The sequence below is a fragment of the Ornithorhynchus anatinus genome, chromosome 1 (assembly GCF_004115215.2).
Source record: "Ornithorhynchus anatinus isolate Pmale09 chromosome 1, mOrnAna1.pri.v4, whole genome shotgun sequence".
NCBI lineage: Eukaryota > Metazoa > Chordata > Mammalia > Monotremata > Ornithorhynchidae > Ornithorhynchus > Ornithorhynchus anatinus.
The window spans coordinates 168,275,008-168,293,997 of NC_041728.1; the positions used below are offsets into that span (position 1 = coordinate 168,275,008).

An 18,990-nucleotide genomic window follows, 5' to 3' on the forward strand; every position below is an offset into this window, starting at 1 on the left:
GAAGTGAAGTGACTTGCTCAAAGTCACAGAGCAGACAAGTGGCGGAGCCACGGTTAGAACCCACGACCCCTGACTCCCAAGCCCGGGTTCTTTCCACTAAGCCACACTGCTTACAATACAACAGATACATTCCCCGTCCATGATGACCTCACAGTCTAGGGGGGAGAGAGACATTAATATACATAAGTAAAGAAATAAAAGAGAGATATGGACAAAAGTACTGTGGGGCTGGGAAGGAGGATGAATGAAAGGGAGCGAACCAGAAAGACGCAGAAGGGAGTGGGAGAAGAGGAGAGGAGGGCTTAGTCAGGGAAGGCTTCTTCTAATTTTCTGCACTGGTCTCCTACTATAACTTAACTCACACATTTCCCTCCGAAAACGCTAACACCGTACCTCAATCTCATCTATCTCTCCGCCAACCCGTTGCCCGTGTTCTCCCTCTGGCCGAGACCTCTCTCCGCGTTCAAGGCAGACCGGCCACCGCTCTCCCTATCTTCCGAGTGCTACTCAAGTCACATCTCCTCCACGACACTTTCCCTGACTCAGCCCTCGCCTCCTTTCTGCATCACCTTTACGCTCTGGTCCATAGGCCATAAACGCTTAGATTCCACCTCATCCCTACAGCATTTATGTACACTGTCTGTAATTGATTTTAATGTCTGTCTCCCCCTCTAGATTGTAAGCTCCTTGTGGGCAGGGAACACATCTATCAACTCTGTCGTACCGTACTCTCCCATGTGCTTTGTCCCGTATTCTGCACATATTAAGCGCTCCATAGAGAAGCAGCATGGCTCAGTGGAAAGAGCCCGGGCTTGGGAGTCGGATGTCATGGGTTCTCACCCCGGCTCTGCCACTTATCAGCCGTGTGACTCTGGGCAAGCCGCTTAACTTCTCTGTACCTCAGTTACGTCAGCTGGAAAATGGGATGAAGACCGTGAGCCCCACATGGGACGGCCTGATCACCTTGTATCTACCCCAGCGTTTAGAACCGTGCTTGGCAGATAGTAAGCGCTTAACAAATATCATCCTTATTATTACTATTGTTATAAATTCCAGGGATTGACTGCTCTGTACCCTGTAAATTCTCAATAAGGACCACGAATTGATAGCACGTGAAATGAATGTTATTTATATGTAGCTCTGTGTTTCGGTGCTATATCTACTTTCTGTCTTTTCCTTTGACTATCCCCGGGTTTGGGTGAGCTTTGAGGGCTGTGGGTCTTCCTCCGCATCTGGGTTTCCAGTGTGGAGGTACACCTGTATGATGTTTTCTGGATACCTAGCTCTCTCTGTCATGAATCAATCATTTAATCAATGGTGTTTACTGAGCCCTTATTATACACTAAGCGCCTGGGAGAGTGCAATAGAGTAAGTTGATATGATTCCTGCCCTCATGAAGCATTCAATCTAACAGGGGAGACAGATATTAAAAGAGGGGCAGCAACTAAGTGTAAAGATAGGTACATGAATGCTGTGGCGGGGGGAATGAGGTGATTATCAAAGGGAGTGTAGACTCAAGCTCATAGGTGACGCAGAAGAGATGAATAAAAGGGGGGGGGGGATATGAAAGGCTAGTCTAGGAAGGCTTCCTGGAAGAGAAGTACTTCAGCCAAAGGGTATCTCTCCCGTTGAGCTGATGAAACTTTTGAGAGACACAGAGCTTTTGTTTATATTTATTCAGTAGTATTTATTGAGCGCTATGTTCTATACTAAGCACTTGCATAGATGTAAGTATATATACCACATATCAAATCCTGCTTTCCCTTGTAGGGCCATGGGAAGATACCAACTGCTTTATCATAGTGAATCCCATTCTTCCACTCACCACGATAAAGTAACTTCTCTCTCCCATGGCCCTTCAAAAGAAAGCAGGAGTGTCGACCGTGAATACTTCACTTGTATAAAATAAATTCCGTTTATACAGGCTCTTCTGTAATTGAAATTTTTGAAATGTGTATAGCTAAGATTCATAAATATCACCAATTCTAAATGGGAATTTCTATTCTTTGTGGTTACTACTATACGTACGTCCCCAGGTTCAAAATAAAATTACATACTTGTGAAAAGAAGTCAATCTCTTTAATGTAGAAAGAACATTGTAAATGTCATCATCATCCGCTTCCTCTCCCTATAAACAAAAATAATAATCTTAACACTGAAGATAAAATTTACTCTTCGTTCTTTCACTTAAGTCAAATGAAACCGGTGTTATAACTGCACTTGGCTTGGGTTAGAATATCAATGGAGCAGCAAACGATTTTCAATAAACTACTCAGACACTCCGGTGGATAGGCTTCGCTGGGGGGTCCCAGGTTAACGCTTCCTCCTCAGGTAAGGCTGCCAGCCAGTCCCCAGCGTGTCCAGTGGGACGTTCTGTCCCTGGATCTTCTCCCATGTCTGGAGATGCCTGAAGATGCTGAAGGCTTAACCTCAGGTCAGGACGGGGCCTGCATCTTGTCCTGACGGTTGCTGCTTGGGTAGCAGAATCGTCCTACAGCTATCCCACCCTCTGCCGCCACCAGTGTCATCCGGATAATTCTCTCATTTCGTATGGGAAGGAGAATACCTCTGGCTAAAGATATTTATTTCCATCAGATTAATCATTATTCTGATAATCTTGGTAGGCTTGGAAAGGGCTGGCAAAATTTCAAGCTAGGAAAAGATCTTTTAACTCGCGTCGATATGACAAGCCCAAGCCATCAATCCACTTGAAAAAAGTTTAATTTGAAAAGGACAAACCTCCTGCAAGAGATCTTCCACAGAGTGGTTGAATCTGTCTACGAATTCATCAATCAGCTGGCTACGAGCGATGTCAACTCTGTTCTGGATGGTGTACTCTTCACTGCATAAGATGCTGTAGGTTTTACTGCAGGCTTCCAGGACATCTGATTCTACGTGCTTCTCCACGACAAATTTAATCTGCTTTAACAAGGCATCCAGATGCTGCAAAACAAAGAGCAAAGCAATCTGGGATGTTACCATCAATCGCAGAGTACAGAAACGATACATTTAAAATGCAATCTGTTTTCACAAATAAAACCAACCACAGAATTAATGGCATTTATTGAGCGTTTTCTTTGCTCAAAACACTAGGCACTTGGGAGAGTATCATATCATACACTGTCTTGACTACTGCATCAGCCTTTTTGCTGACTTCCCTTACTCCTATCTCTCGTCACTCTGATCAATACTTCACTCTTCTGCCCTAATTATTTTTCAAAAAAAACCCCCAATTTTTTATGCTGTTAAGCGCTTACTATGTGTTAGACACTGTTCTATGCACTAAGTGCTTAAAAAAATTCCACAATTATTATCGTAGTATTGGTAGACACGTTCCTGCCCACAAACGGCTTACAGGGTGGTCTAGTGGATAGAGCCTGGACTTGAGAGTCGGGAAGACGTGGGTTCTAATCCCAGTCCTGCCACTTGTCTGCTGTGTGACTCTGGGCAAGTCACTTCACTACTCTGTGCCTTAGTTACCTCTTTTGTTAAATGAGGATTAAGACCGTGAGCTATATGTGGGACAGGGACTATGTTCAACACAATTACCTTGTAGCTGCTCCAGTGCTTAGTACGGGGCCTGGCACACAGTAAGTGCTTAACAAATACTGCAATTATTATTATTCTCACAATGTAGAGGGGGAGGCAGACATTAAAATAAATTACAGATATGATGCCGTTGTAGGGAGGTAGGAGGTAACTAGTCAGTGTGTAAAGGGTACAGACAGAGATGGGAGAAGGGGTAGGGAAAATAAGGGCTCAGTCGGGGAAGGCCCCTTGGATGTAGTTTTCATGAGGTTTTGAAGGTGGGGAGAGTGATCGTTGTCTGTGGGATATGAAGCGGGAGGGATTCCCAGGCCAGAGGGAGGACGCGGGCCGGGGATCAACGATGAGATCGACTTGCTAGAGGTAGAGCGAATAGGTTGGCATTAGAGGAGCCAAATGTTTAGAAATGAAAGCATCCAATTTAGGAAATCCAGAGAGATACTGGAGTCCAGCACCTAGTCCACCTAGTCCACTTCAGTCCACCCCAAGGTGAATCTTGGAGCCCCGGCACTGAGTCTGGTCCACGATGGCAGGGGTGTCAGCGATCTGCTCCTCCCTGTTCTGGGGAGACCTAAACGGGATAGCATTTATGACAGACAGGAGATGGGGGAGGGATAGGGATAACACTGGTGTCTGTCTCTGTGTCTATTAGAGGAAGCAGCGTGGCATAGTGGAAAGAGCACGAGCTTGGGAGTCAGAGGACATGGGTTCTAATCGCCGCTCTGCCACTTCTCAGCTGTGTGACCTTGGGCAAGCCGCTTAACTTCTCTGTGCCTCAATTACCTCATCTGTAAATGGGGATTAAAACTGTGAGCCCCCTGTGAGACACCCTGATTACCTTGTATCTACCCCACGCTTAGAACAGTGCTCTCAGCACATAGTAAGTGCTTAATAAGTACCATAATAATAATAATCATTATTATTATCAAGAATCTAGCGTCAACCAGTGGGGATTTTTTCCATTCAGCTCAACCCACCTCTGAAGGGGAAACTTCACCCCTCCCTCAGCCCCACAGCATTTATGTCCATAACCATAATTTATTCATTTATATTCATGTCTGTCTCCCCATCCCAGACTGTGAGCTCGTCGTGGACAGGGAACAGACCCACCAACTCTGTTATCCTGTACTCTCCTAAGCACTTAGTACAGTGCTCCGCACACAGTAGTGCTCGATAAATATCACTGACTGACTGATTGACCGCCTGAGTCGTTGCAGGGCTCTAAGAGAGTCTATTTCAACGGTCCATACCTTTTCCATCCTGCCCGTGCTATAGATTTCCAGGTCAAAATACTGAGGGATTTGAAGCAAATTTGCTACCTTCTCTGCATCTGCAGAATACTAGAATGGAATGGAAACACCAGAATAAGGAGTTAATATATTAACAGTGCCGGTTGAAAGTTTTACACATTAATCAATATATCTAATAAAGTGGATCTTGCAGGGCATTTTACCTTTGATAGTAACATAGGAAGTGCAATAATGAAGTGTTCAGTTAATTTGTTTCTATCATCTATCTGAGTTTTCCTCTCTTTGGCAGTTAGCACCTGGGGAAAAAAAAATGAAATATTGCTAAGAAGAAACAAAATTTCACCCATTACTCTGATAATAGGAAATGTATAGGGCTATAACACCCAGTTTAGGCATTTTGCATATATACTGAAAAACTACTTTTAGCACATAATAATAAAAACCATATAAATGTACTTTGGTATTTAGTCTATTAAACCAGTTGAAGAATCAACAAGTTTCAGGGACACTTTACTTGCAGAATGGTGAGACCAAAGCAGAGAGGGAACTTTAAAAAAAAAAAAAGATTTCCAAAGGTAAAAGGAAAGATCATACGAAGAAACTTTCCTTGTGATGCAAAAGTATGCTTTATAAATAGGAAATGATTCCTCAAACAGAACTCCCTGCCACAACAATCTCCCGAAATATTCCTATTTCGTTTTTATCAAGTGAACTATCATGAACTGTAAAGTTTCTCAAGTGCTTTACCGAGGAGAGCCATTTAATTTTTTATTTCCGTTCTAAGACGTCGGTAACCAGAAAAGTTAGCGATGTGTTTATTATCACAAAGAAAGGCCGTGGAGTGAGCTGGAAATAGAAATCTTAGCCTGTAATTCTTCAATCTACAATCGGGAGATGTGTAACTGAAAGCAGCAGTTACCTGGCAACTTGTGGCCAGAAGGCTGAGGTAGCCCTCTTACCTACACTCTCTTTTGAAAGACCGTGATCCTAAGGGACTGAAGACAGTTGAGACATAACGTGAAAATTCATTCAATAGTATTTATTAAGCGCTTACTATGTGCAGAGCACTGTACTAAGCACTTGGAATGTACAATTCGGCAACAGATAGAGACAGTCCCCGCCCAAAGACGGGCTCGCAGTCTAAACAAAATGAAAAGGGAGAGTAATCTTTACTGTCCTGTTTTTTCATGGGAAGCGGCATGGATTAGTAGAAAGAGCATGGGCCGAGGAGTTAGAGGTCCTGAGTTCTAACCCCAGCTCTGCCGATTTTCTGTGGTACGACTTTGGGCAAGGCACTTAACTGCTCAGTGCCTCAGTTTCCTCATCTGTAAAATGGGGATTAAATGCTACCCTCTCCTACTTAGACTAGGAGCCCCATGTGGGGCATGGACTGTGTCCAATCTGATTATCTCATATCTACCGCAATGCTTAGTACAGTGCTTGGTGCATTATAAACACCTAACAAGTGCCACAATTATCATTACTGGAAACCTGAATGGAATGTTCCCTGAAATATGCCTATTCACTCTCTCTTCACTGCTCATCAATCTTAAATTCTTTAGCCCCTCTGATTCTTCTTATTCGACTCGCACCTGAATTGGAAATTATATATCTAAAATATACAAAAAATTTTAAGTTCAAAGTAGATATTCTCCAATAAGAATGGGGGGGGGGGTGGAGTCAAAGTCTCAATAGATGCTATTTTAAAGAAAATGCTTTCCCTTTGAAGATTCTGAAAAAAACCTCTAAGTGGATTACTTAATTTCGGCACCCGATGAGTTCTTTTTTAAGTGGTATTTGTAAAGTGTTTACTATATGCCAGGCACTGTACTAAGCCATGGGGGTAAATCCAAGCTAACCACGTCGGACACAGTCGATGTCCCACAAGGGGCTCACAGTCTTAATCCCCATTTTACAGATGAGGAAACTGAGGCACAGAGATGTTAAGTGACTTGCCCAAGGTTACACAGCAGACATATAGCAGAGCTGGGATTAGAACCCATGGCCTCTGACTCCCAGGCCCATGCTCTTAAATCTTTCCCTCCACCATAGCTGTCCTTTGAAGAATAAGAGTATTTGGTTAATAGTTTAGAAAAAGTTGCATTTTAGGAACTCAAAGGAAAAGCAGCATGGCCTAGTGGAGAGACCATGGTGCTGTGCACATAGTAAGCGCTCAATAAATACAATTGAATGAATGGACCTGGGTTCTAATTCATTCATCATATTTACTTGTGTACAGAGCACTGTTCTAAGCGCTCGAAAAGTACAATATAGCAAATAAAGAGAGACAATCTCTGCCCACAATGGACTCACAGTCTAATGGAAGGGATCCTAGCTCCGCCATATATCTGCTGTATGACCTTGGGCAAAGTTATTTCACTTCTCTGGGCCTCAGTTCCCTCATCTGTCAAATGGGGATTAAGGCTTGTGAGCCCCATGTGGGACAGGGACTGCGTCCAACCAGATCAGCTTGTCCCTACCCCAGTGCTTAGTATAGTGTCTGGCACGAAGCAAGCGCTTGACGAACACCTAAAAGAACAACAACCAAAAAACCCACACCAACACCAAATAATTTGATTTGCTTGTATCCACCCCTGCGCTTAATAGAGTGCCTGGCACAAAGTTGAGCGCTTAACCAATACGATCATTATAATTATTATTATTACTCCACCAGGCCCCACTCCACAGGTACTCGTTCGTGACTTACTCTCTTGCCAGTACCCCTTCCTACGGGAGGATGTGCTTCAGCAGCTTGACGAATTGTACAAACCATCAGCTCTATAAGAGCACTCTCTTGCCGATCGGACATGGCTGAGGTGGCGGGAAAAAAAACACACACACGTTAGTGAGATTAACTGGATTTCCACGACCAAATCTGAAGCAAGACGATCACGACCAAGTGCACTCATCATGTCAACATCACATACTCAACGACCAAAGCATTATTTTCATTTGAGTTTCCTGCTCGATTTTGCTAAAAAGGGCCAAAGGGGAGAAGCAACATGGCCTCGTGGGAAGAGCAAAGGTTCACTTCTCTGTGCCTTTGTTGATTCACCTATAAATTAGAGATGAAGTACCTGTTCTCGCTCCCACCCTCTGAGACCGAGCTCCTTGTGGGTCACATGGACTGTAACTGATCTGATTGGACTGTATCTACCTCAGTGCTTAGCATATAGTAAATACTTTATACCACATTATGAAGACTAAGGAGAAGGAACTGGAAATTACCTAAGGCAATCTTCTGGGGAAGCTAGTTTTAAAAGTTCAAAATCTGCATAGCTTTTAGCACAAAATGGATGTTAATGGGTAGAATTGGCAGCAGAAAAACCTTTTTATTGACATCCTATGCTTTTTTTAGAATATAAAATCTATTTATATTCCACTGCCTTCACAAACATTTTATTCAGCTTAAAAATTAAACTTGGTTAAAACTGCCATTACATTCTAGCTTCCTCTGAGTTGAAATCAGGAAAATATGAGAGTCAAGGATTTCTGGCTCCAAAAAATCACAGTCAACAAGGAGAAACCTGCCCATTTCTTTCACAGTAGGAAAATTCACTCGACTACTCTAAGTCTTCCTAGAGGGATGGGGATACCTTGCAAGACCAAGTTTCTCCTGAATGGAGAAAATGAAGAAAACACTTAACTGCCTCTAGTCAGTCAACTGTATTTATTGAGCGCTTACTGTGTGCAGACCGCTTTAGTAAGCGCTTGGGAGAGTACAATATAACAATATAACAGAAACAATCTCGGCCCACGTCAGACTTGAAGGCCAGCACGTCTCCACTGAAACCAGAAGAAAAAAAAGACCTCTCCCTCATGCAAAAACTTATTAACTAGAATCTGTACTTGAAACTTGCTACCTTATAAAAGAAATTGATAAAATGGAAACTACTCAACTTGAACTGCAATTTTTGGCTGCTACTTCCTTCCCTCCCACTTATTAGAAAGAGCGGGGGGACAACAGCTCTTAGAGGCTGTTTCAGGGGCCTTCGCAGGGCCCGACATGCTCTGTCACAGTACTGGATAGCTCCGAAGGCTCTGGTCCAGAATGGCGAATTTGGTGGAGGCGGAGGTGGGGAAGAGGTCGGGGCAGAACACTGATGATTTTTCATGATTAAATATAAGAACTAAAATATTTCCCCTGAGTAATACCCAGGATTCCAGTCATATTTTTTCAATTGAGCCCTATACTATTTATGTGAGGAGCAGCGTGACCTACTGGAAAGAGTATGGGTCAGAGGACCGGGGTTCTCATCCCGGGTTCCGCCACTTATCTGCTGTGTGATCTTTGGGTGGGTCACTTAAATTCTCTGGGCCTCAGTTTCCTCATCTTTAAAACGGGGATTCGATTCCTGCTTTCCCTCCGACTTAGACTGTGAGCCCCATGTGGAACAGGGACTGTGTCTGACCTGATTAACTTGTATCTACCTCATCGCTTAGACGGTGCTTGACACATAGTAAGTGCTTAACAAATGCCATTATTACTATTACTATCAATAACTACTACGAGCACATTACATGTAAACAATGCGTTACAGTCCATAGCCGGTCAAGGGGAAAACCAGGTATGAGCACCACAGACACATGACAGAATACTTCTTTGGCTTTTATTTTCTTGATGAGGAATGATGGAAAAAGGTCAAGTAAACCCTCAATATTAAAAAAAGAGCCAAAGAAAAAGATGCATTACAATGGAATCATCATCACTGACAAAGGTTGAGGTGCCATGCTTCGTAAATTTCAAAACTCATAGTGTAAAAAACATGTTGGAAACACGATTACCTTTATAACCAATCACGAGTTTCTTATTAAACATTATATAATTAAAAGGTACAAGGCAGCAATAGTCAGTGCCAAATGAGCATATAAATCTGGCTGACTGCTGTTCTGCTTCAACTGGAGAGTGGTGGGGAAGTGGGAGGGAACACGGGATAGGAGGAAGGGAAAAGGAAAAGGGAGGAGATAAAGAATTCACATCCAAACTGCTACGACATTAATCCAAGCATTTATCTTACTCTGCCTTGCTATCTGCATCTGACTCCTCGCTGACCTTCTTGCCTCCTGTCTCACCCCACTCCAGTCCGCCCTTCACTCTGCTGCCTGGATCATTTTTGTATAAAACCGTTCAGTCCATGTTTCCTCACTCCTCAAGAACTCCCAGTGGCTGCCCATGCGCCTCTACGTTAAACAGAAACTCCCTACCCTTGGCTTTAAAGTGTTCAGTCGGGTCATCCCTTCCCATCTCACCTCGCTCCTAATACAATCTCACTTGCACACTTTGCTCTTTTAGTGCCAGTTTACTCGCTGTGTCTATCTTACTGCCTCCCCCTTTCCCACATCCTCCCCTTGCCTGGAACTCCTTCCCCCTCCAAATGTGTCAGACTACCACCCTCCCCACATTCAAAGCATCATTAAGATCACGTCTCCTCCAAGAAGCCTTCCTCAGTTAAGCCCTCTTTTCCCCAGCTCCCTCTTTCTTCTGGCTCATCTATGCACTTGCATCTGTGACCTTTGGGCATTTTTCTCCCCGCTCTCAACCCCTCAGCAACTTATGTGCATATCTTTTAATTATACATGATATATCCTCTTTATGTACGTTATCTGTCTCTCCTCCTGGACTGTAAGCTCCCTGTAGGCAGGGATCGTGTCTCCCAACTCTGTGGTGGTGTGTTCTCCTAAGCGCTTATTACGGAGCTCTGCACATAGTAAGCGCTTAATAAATACCACTGATGATGATTATGGGAGGTGGTGGAAGCAACTATGTGAAAGAAGCATCAAGGCCTAGTGGACAGAGCAGGGACCCGGCAGTCAGAAAGACCTGGGTTCTAATCTTTGGCTCTGCCACTTGTCTGCTGTAGTAGCTTGGGTGAGTCACTTCACTTCTCTGGGCTTCAATTCCCTCATCTGGAAAATGGGGATTAAGTCTGTGAGCTCCAAGTGGGACATGGACTGTGTCCAACCCAATTATCCCATATCTACCCCAGCCCTTAGAACAGTGCCTGGCATAGAGTAAGTGCATTACAAATATTATTATTATTACTATCATTATCATCGTTATCATTATCCAGATTCTCGGGGGCTGCTTCCCAATGCACATGTGCTAAGCCCTGTGGGAGCTCTGGATCTATTGAACTGGTTTTATTACTTGCTCACCTCTGGAAGAGTGAGGTGTGATGGTCAGAAAAAATTAACTGTATTTTTCAGGCTGGTTTAGGCTAAGAATGGTAGCCGAGTTGATTGGCCTCACAGGCTTTAAAGAGTGGATTAGTGGAAGAGAATGATCTTCCCAGGAATCAATTTTTCCCAGAGCTTTTTTTTCCCTGCAGCTTTGACACCAGGTGTTCTGCTCATACACTACCGTTCCTTCACAGACGTCATCTTGCTATCCTGCTACATATCCCAGGCTTTATACAGTGGTGATTTCCTGACTGCCCCGGTTGAATCTTTCAACGTTCAGCTGAAACAACTTCATCCTCCCTAGACTGTTTGGGTGCTAGGGCAAAAATAGAAGACTTCTGGGCACTGGTTAGAATTACAATATGGCATGGAGGCGGAGGGAATTTTCTTCAGAGAAAATTCAGACAGTGCATAATCTGGGAATTTTATTTAAATATTTATCACTGCTACCTTAATAATTGTGGTACTTGTTGAGCACTTACTATGTGCCAGGTACTGTACTTATCTCTGGGGTGGACATGAGCAAATTGGGTTGGATCCAGAGCCTGTCCCTCATGGGGCTCACAGTCTCAAATCCCATTTTACAGATGAGGTAACTGAAGCACAGAAAAGTAAAGTGACTTGCCCAAGGTCATACAGCAGACTCAAGGTGGAGCCCGGGTTAGAACTCAGGTCCTTTTGACTCCCAGGTCCGTGTTCTATCCACTAGACCATGCTGCTACTCTAAGAAATTACCTTAGCTACCTTAGGTAACTAGAAAGGATTTATTTTAATAAAGTTTTACCACATGTAAGCAGTACCCATGATTTACAGATTGAATAACAATAATAAGTAACAATAAGAATAATAAGAGAAGCAGCGTGGCTCAGTGGAAAGAGCACGGGCTTCGGAGTCAGAGGTCATGGGTTCGAATCCCGGCTCTGCCACTTGTCAGCTGTGTGACTGTGGGCGTCACTTCACTTCTCTGTGCCTCAGTCACCTCATCTGTAAAATGGTGATGAAGACTGTGAGCCCCACATGGGACAACCTGATTCCCTTGTGTCTACCCCAGCGTTCAGAACAGTGCTCTGCACATAGTAAGCGCTTAACAAATACCAACATTATTAATAATGGCATTTATGAAGCCCATACCACGTGCCAGGTACTGTACTAAGCGCTGGGGCAGATACAAGCAAATTGGGTTAGACACAGTCCCTGTCTCACAAGGGGCTCAGCCTCAATCCCCATTTACAGATAACTGAGGCACAGAGAAGTGAAGTGACTTGCCCAAGTTCACCCAGCAGACAAGTGGCAGAGTTGGGATTAGAACCCATGACCTCATGACTCGCAGGCCCGTGCTCTATCTACCACACAATTTTCCACAGAAAACACTAATACATCAATCCTGGGGGGAAAAAAATCTCCCTACTCAACTGAAACATCAGGCCAGCCCACCAACCTCACTAACTTCTCTCCTTTTCCACTGTCAAATGCAGAAAACATTAATCTGTAGCTCTCTCACTACCTGATTCCCAAACTGATCTTGGTGTGAACTGGAACACAACCAACCCTCTGAAACCAGTGACTTTCCTCTCCATCCAAACTGCTACGGCATTAATCCAATCACTTATCCTAACCCGCCCTGATTACTGTATCAGCCTCCTTGCTGACCTCCCTGCCTCCTGTCCCTCCACACTTCGGTCCACACTTCTCTCTGTTGCCCAGCTCATTTTTTTACAAAAACGTTCAGGCCGTGCTTTCCCACTCTTCAAGAACCTCCAGTGGCTGCCCATTCACCTCTACATTAACTATCTCACCTCGTTACTCTCCTATACTTCGCTCCCCTAATGCTAAACTTCTCACTTTACCCTCCACCTCATCTATCTTGCGCCCACGTTCTGCCTCTGGCCTGGAACGCCCTTCCTCCTCATATCCGACAATGACTCTCCCCTCTTCAAAGCCTTACTGAAGACCCATCTCCTCCAAGAAGCCTTCCCTGACTAAACCCTCCTTTCCTCTTCTCCCACTCCTTCTGCGTCGCCTGACTTGCTCCCTCTATTCATTCCCCTCCCAGCCCCAGAGCACTTATGTACACTGAAAGGAAGATTTGCTGAAATTTTATCCTAGGCCAGACCTTTAAGTATATGAGTAATATTTCTGTAATCTCTGCATGAAATAGTGGATAGAGCACGGGTCTGGGAGTCAGACGGTCTGGGTTTTAATCCCGCCTCTACCACTTGCCTGCTGTGTGACCCTGGACAAGTCACTTCACTTCTCTGTGCCTCAGTTACCTCATCTGTAAAATGGGGATTAAAAGTGTGAGTCCCACGTGGGACAACCTGATTACCCTGTATCTACCCCAGCGATTAGAACAGTGTTAAGCACAGAGCAAGTGCTGAAAAAATACCATAATTATTATTATCACTATGTGGATTGTGTCTAACCTAATTTGCTTGTACCCACCCCAGCGCTTAGTACAGTGCCTGGCACAGAATAAGTGCTTAACAAACACCATAACTATTATTATTACTGTCATCTTGATTTGGCATTCTATCTGAATCCTAAATCATGGCAAAACTCATTTCAATTTATTTCAGTTTTGGAGGGAAAGGGATGCTTTATGTAAATGATTATATAAAATTTATTTGCATTTCTTTTAGACAATTGATCCTAGGGTTTATCACGGGAGCCCCTACTTAAATGGGCAACAGAAACATAAAATTTTCAAGTTAAAATAACCATCGTCAGAGAAAATTAAAATAAAAAACTTTAGAAAGATTGAAATAGTCATTTAACTCGTTGCAGTTTCATACCTTCTTCTCCTTGGACTGGTTCTTCCAGTAACAATTCTGTCATACACTCCCAATCTTTCAAAAGTTCTTGAGAGCTTTCCCACAAACTGTCCACCAAGTAAGCTGCATGTTCATGCAACTAGAAAATACAAGTCAACAGTCAACGGAAGTACATCGAATGGATGAAATCTGAGCAACTTCAGGATTCTTTCCATCATTAGAATGGCTTGGATTCAAAGCTCCTTAGAGAAAACATAAAAGCCCAAGGCACGCCTATCTGAGGTATGGATGCAGTATGGGTTAACCTTTTATTAGTGAAAGCGAATCAGTTTCTTTGACTTATCAATCATTAAGGAAAATGTTTAAAAGATAGGCTTGAGAAGAAAGAGAATGTTTGGGGTACACATCTAAAACAACTCCCTATTTCTGCAAAACGATTAAAGTGCTTTATGGTCATTTAAGTTATTTCTTAAAAGTTGACTGCTACAATATTTCTATTTAAAAGGTGGTAATGAGACACACACATTAAGTGACCTTCCTAATGTTCATTATTTGCCAACAATCGTTGATCGGAAAAGTGCAAAATGAGCTTCAGCGAGGAGAAGGGCATAGTGATGCGGGTAGGTTAAAGAAAATACAAACTGCAGCAACTTAAAGATGATCTCAAAAAATCGTTCCTACAGATAATCAGCTCAATGTCATGTTGAGAGTCAAAAAGACCAGAGAATGTTGAGTCTTCTCAGGAAGAATATAGAAAAGAAAACAAACAGCACAGTATTGTCACTGTATAAAACCATGATGAGTGTGGTTCTGGTAATCTAAACATAAAATGGCTGAGACGACTTAAGTTAACCTAATAAGTAGACCCTGTTCTGAGCTCACTGGCCTCCAACACTTTGGACACACCTATCCCTCTGTTTGGAATTCCCTCCTCAAAAAACAACGCATCCTCCTGCTCACATCATCACGTTGGTCATCTTCAAGCGCTTAGTAGAGTGCTCTGCCCATGGTATGCGCTCAATAAATACAACGGATTGATCTTTAGCATTTCAAACACATACTGATTCTTTTTTGTGTACTTTTGGGACTGGCTGCCTTTAGGCTTTCCCTTCTGTTCATGTTCAAGGTGTAATTTTGGTGTCTGAACCTCCCACTGAATGAAGCTCTGGGGACAAGGACTACGGTCTCCTACTTTGATTGCCTGAACCCAAGCCTCTGCACCCAGTAGGCCCTCAATAAATACCGACGATGATGACGTAAGAAGCAAGGGAATGGAGCAGTGCCCAGGGGAGGACTGAGCTGACCTCGCTGTAAGCAGGAAATATGTCTACCAACTCAGTTATATTGTAATAATAATAATAATGGCATTTGTTAAGCGCTTCCTCTGTGCCAAACACTATTCTAAATGCTGGGGTAGATACAAGGTAATCAGGCTGTCCCACATGGGGCTCACAGTCTTAATCCCCATTTTACAGAGGCGGTAAATGAAGCACAGAGAAATTAAGTGACATGTCCAAAGTCACGCATCTTATAAGCGGCAGAGCCGGGATTAGAACCCACGACCGCTGACTCCCAAGCCCGTGCTCTGCACATAGTAAGTGCTCAATAAATACGACTGCCTGAATGAATAAGCCATGCTGCTTCTCACAGCGGTACTCTCCCAACCGCTTAGTACAGTGCTCTGCACATTCATTCAATCGTATTTACTGAGCGCTTACTGTGTGCACAGCACTGTACTAAGCGCTTGGAACGTACAATTCGGCAACAGATAGAGACAATTCCTGCCCAACAACGGGCTCACAGTCTAAAAGGGGGAGACAGACAACAAAACAAGCAGTCAGGCATCAATACCACCAAGACGCACACAGTAAGTGCTCAAAAAATACCACTGAGTGATTAGGCCTTCCCAGTTCGGAAAGACGAAAGCTGAGAAGAGGATACAATGGAATTCACATAATCATTGCAGATATGGATTACATAATCATTGTAGATATGGACTGGATGGACATAGGATTACTATTCACTAAATCCCACGCACCAGGAATGACAGGTTCCCACTGGAACTTGATAATGATGATGACAATGATAATGACAATTGTGGTAATTGTTAAGCGCTTACTATGTGCCACACACTGTAGTAAGCCCTGGGGTACATTCAAGATAATCAGGTTCCTGGTCTCACTCTAAGTAAGAGGGAGAAAAGGCATTGAATCTCCATTCTGCAGAAGACGGAACCGAGGCCCAGAGAAGTTAAGTGACTTGCCCGAGGTCACGCAGCTGACAAGTGGCGGAGATGGGATTAGAACCCAGGTTCTCTGACTCTCATTCATTCATTTATTCATTCAATCGTATTTATTGAGCGCTTACTGTGTGGCAAGCACTGTTCTAAGCGGTTGGGACCGAACAATACAACAATTAACGGACACACTCCCTGCCCACAGTGACTTTACAGTCTAGAGGGGGAGACAGACAGTAATATAAATAAATTACAGATATGTACATAAGTGCTGAGATGCTGGGAAGCAGGGATGAATGAAGGGAGCAAGACAGGGAGACGCAGAGGGGAGAGGGAGAAGAGGAAAGGAGGGCTTAGTCAGGGAAGGCTTCTTGGAAGAAGCTCTTTCCACTAGGCCATGCTGCTTCCTATGAAAACTTGAAGGTGAAGTTTCAAAACAAATAGAAAGAAAACTGTATTCAAATTCTGGGTGTCTGGCACCTGGATTTGGTTACCACTGCGAAAGGAAATGGAAGCTGCAAGAAGGGTTTGGTCTATAGTTTCCATAGTGTAGTGGTTGTCACATTGGCCTCACGTACGAAAGGTCTCTAGCAAGAAACCGAGCGGAAGCATTGTTCTTTAGAGAACCAGCGTGGTTCAGTGAACACGGCACGGGCCTGGGAGTCAGAAGGTCATGGCTTCTAATCCCGGCTCTGCCACGTGTCTGCTGTGTGACCCTGGGCAAGTCACTTCACTTCTCTGCACCTCGGTTTCCTCACCTGTAAAATGGGGATTGAGACTGTGAGCCTCATGTGGGACAGGGTCTTTGTCCAACCTGATTCATTCATTCAATCGTATTTATCGAGCGCTTACTGTGTGCTCTGCGCTTGGAAAGTACAATTCGGCATCAGATAGAGACAATCCCTACCCAACAACAGTCTAGAAGGGGGGAACTTCTATCTACCCCAGTACTTAGAACAGTGCTTGGCACACAGTAAGCGCTTCACAAGTTCCATAAAATAATAATAATAATAATGATACTGTTAACTTCATGGATCATACGTGACTGGTTAGAGAAAAGTTATCGTTTACAGGTGATATGCATCGAAGATTGTAACTATCATACCATTCTCTCACATGTATTTAGTTGTTACTGTCGAAGCTAGAATACCAAGATATTTGGACCATTAGTCTTACTCAGTGGATTACTGCTATTGCTCCAATGTAGATCACAGAAAATTACGCAAAGGCCGAGAATTCGGGTTTAGCCACCCCGAGGGGCCATCGGATCATAGGCCATATTCCAGGTTCACTGAGTGGAGGAGAAACTTGCCTAGGGCGACAGTTCTGGTGTCAAAAGATCCAACTATCACATCACCTCTTCTCTTACTTTGTCCTAGATAATCTTTAGTCCTGTTGTTGGCCCAGAGGAAAGAGTCCAGCTCTGGGAATCAAAAAAAGGGGCTCAAGTCCTGGCTCTGCAAGTGGGGCACGAGCCTGTTTGGTCACTAATAATAAGAATTATGGGATTTGTTAAGCGCTTACTATGTGCCAAGCTCTGTACTAAGTGCTGGGATGGATACAAGCAAATGGGGATGGACGCAGTCCCTGTCCCATGTGGAGCTCACAATCTCAATCCCCATTTTACAGATGAGGTACCTGAGGCACAGAGGCGGGAAGTGACTGGCCCAAGGTCACCCAGCAGAAAAGTGGAGGAGCAGGAATCAGAACCAATGACATTCTGATTCCCAGGCCCGTGTTCTATCCACTGCTCCATGCTGCTTCTCTGATTCTCCCTACATTATACACTGCTTGCGGGCACGGATCGTGATTCCTAACTCAACTGTATAGGATTGAGGTACTTAGTCCTCAATAAATTCCACTGATTGACTGAGCTGGGGAAAGACTGCTGGAATTGTGCCACTGGTGGGGAAAGTTTCTGACTGAAGAACTTTTAGACTGTGAGCCCATTGTTGGGCAGGGATTGTCTCTATCTGTTGCCGAATTGCACATTCCAAGCGCTTAGTCCAGTGCTCTGCACATAGCAAGCACTCAAAAAATACGATTGAATGAACGAATGAACTAACTTCCTAGAACATTCCGCAAGGTGGAGTGGCTCAGTGGCCGGCCTGAAAATTAACACCAGTGGTAAAGAACATGGCTGTTCCCAAGGCAATCTCTTCCACGAAGCTCAATAAATAACCCCGATTGACTGACCATGGCATAGTAATAACAATAAAAATAATAATAATGATAATTTGGTGTTTGTTAAGTGCATACAATGTACCAAGCACTGGGGTGGAAACAAGAAAAGCGGGTTGGGCTCAGTCTCAACCCCCATTTTACAGATGAGGGAGCTGAGGCCCAGAGATGTGAAGTGAGGTCACACAGAAGACAAGCAGCAGAGCCGAAATCAGAGCCCATGACCTTCTTATTCCCGGGCCTCGGGCTCTCTCCACTATGCCATGTTGCTTCTCTATATGTTGCCAAATTGTACATTCCAAGCACTTAGCACAGTGCTAGTAAGCGCTCAATAAATATGATTGAATGAATGAATGAATGAATGACTCTACACTCCAATCACGTAGCAGCAGCAGATGGGTCTGACACGGAAACAACTTCCACGTGCACTTGGTGTTCTACTGCGTCCCTGTTCTCCTTCTTGCTCAGTACACTCCGTATACCAGCAGGAATATGACTGGGAGGGATCCGAGGCGGGGGGGTGATGCCTAATCTATTTTTTGCTTTTAAATGGCGTTAGTTAAGCACTATGTGCCAAACACCCTTCTTAGCACTGGGGTAGATACAAGGTAATCATGTTGGTCACAGTCCATATCCCACATGGGGCTCACAGTCTCAATCCCCATTTTTACAGCTGAAGTAACTGAGACCCAGAGCAGTGAAGTGACTTGCCCAAGGTCACACAGAGAGCAGACAAGTGACAGAGCTGGGATTAGAAACCAGGTCCGCTGACTCCAAAGCCCGTGCTTTTCCCACTAAGCCACGCTGAATCAATTCCTTTAGGCAG

The 18,990-nt window shown here is 44.0% G+C and overlaps 1 protein-coding gene across 2 annotated transcripts in view; it reads right to left on the reverse strand.

Moving 5' to 3' along the window:
- STAG1 (stromal antigen 1) overlaps positions 1 to 18,990 on the reverse strand; it is a 341,746-nt gene that overhangs the window by 43,920 nt on the left and 278,836 nt on the right. For both annotated transcript variants that reach the window (XM_029059010.2, XM_029059017.2), the window contains exons 15-20: positions 13,769 to 13,886; positions 7,504 to 7,607; positions 5,000 to 5,092; positions 4,797 to 4,886; positions 2,740 to 2,943; positions 2,058 to 2,128 (exon numbers count right to left, since the gene is read on the reverse strand). In XM_029059010.2, coding sequence (XP_028914843.1) covers positions 2,058 to 2,128; positions 2,740 to 2,943; positions 4,797 to 4,886; positions 5,000 to 5,092; positions 7,504 to 7,607; positions 13,769 to 13,886 — 680 coding nt within the window. The remainder of the gene's footprint in view (positions 1 to 2,057; positions 2,129 to 2,739; positions 2,944 to 4,796; positions 4,887 to 4,999; positions 5,093 to 7,503; positions 7,608 to 13,768; positions 13,887 to 18,990) is intronic.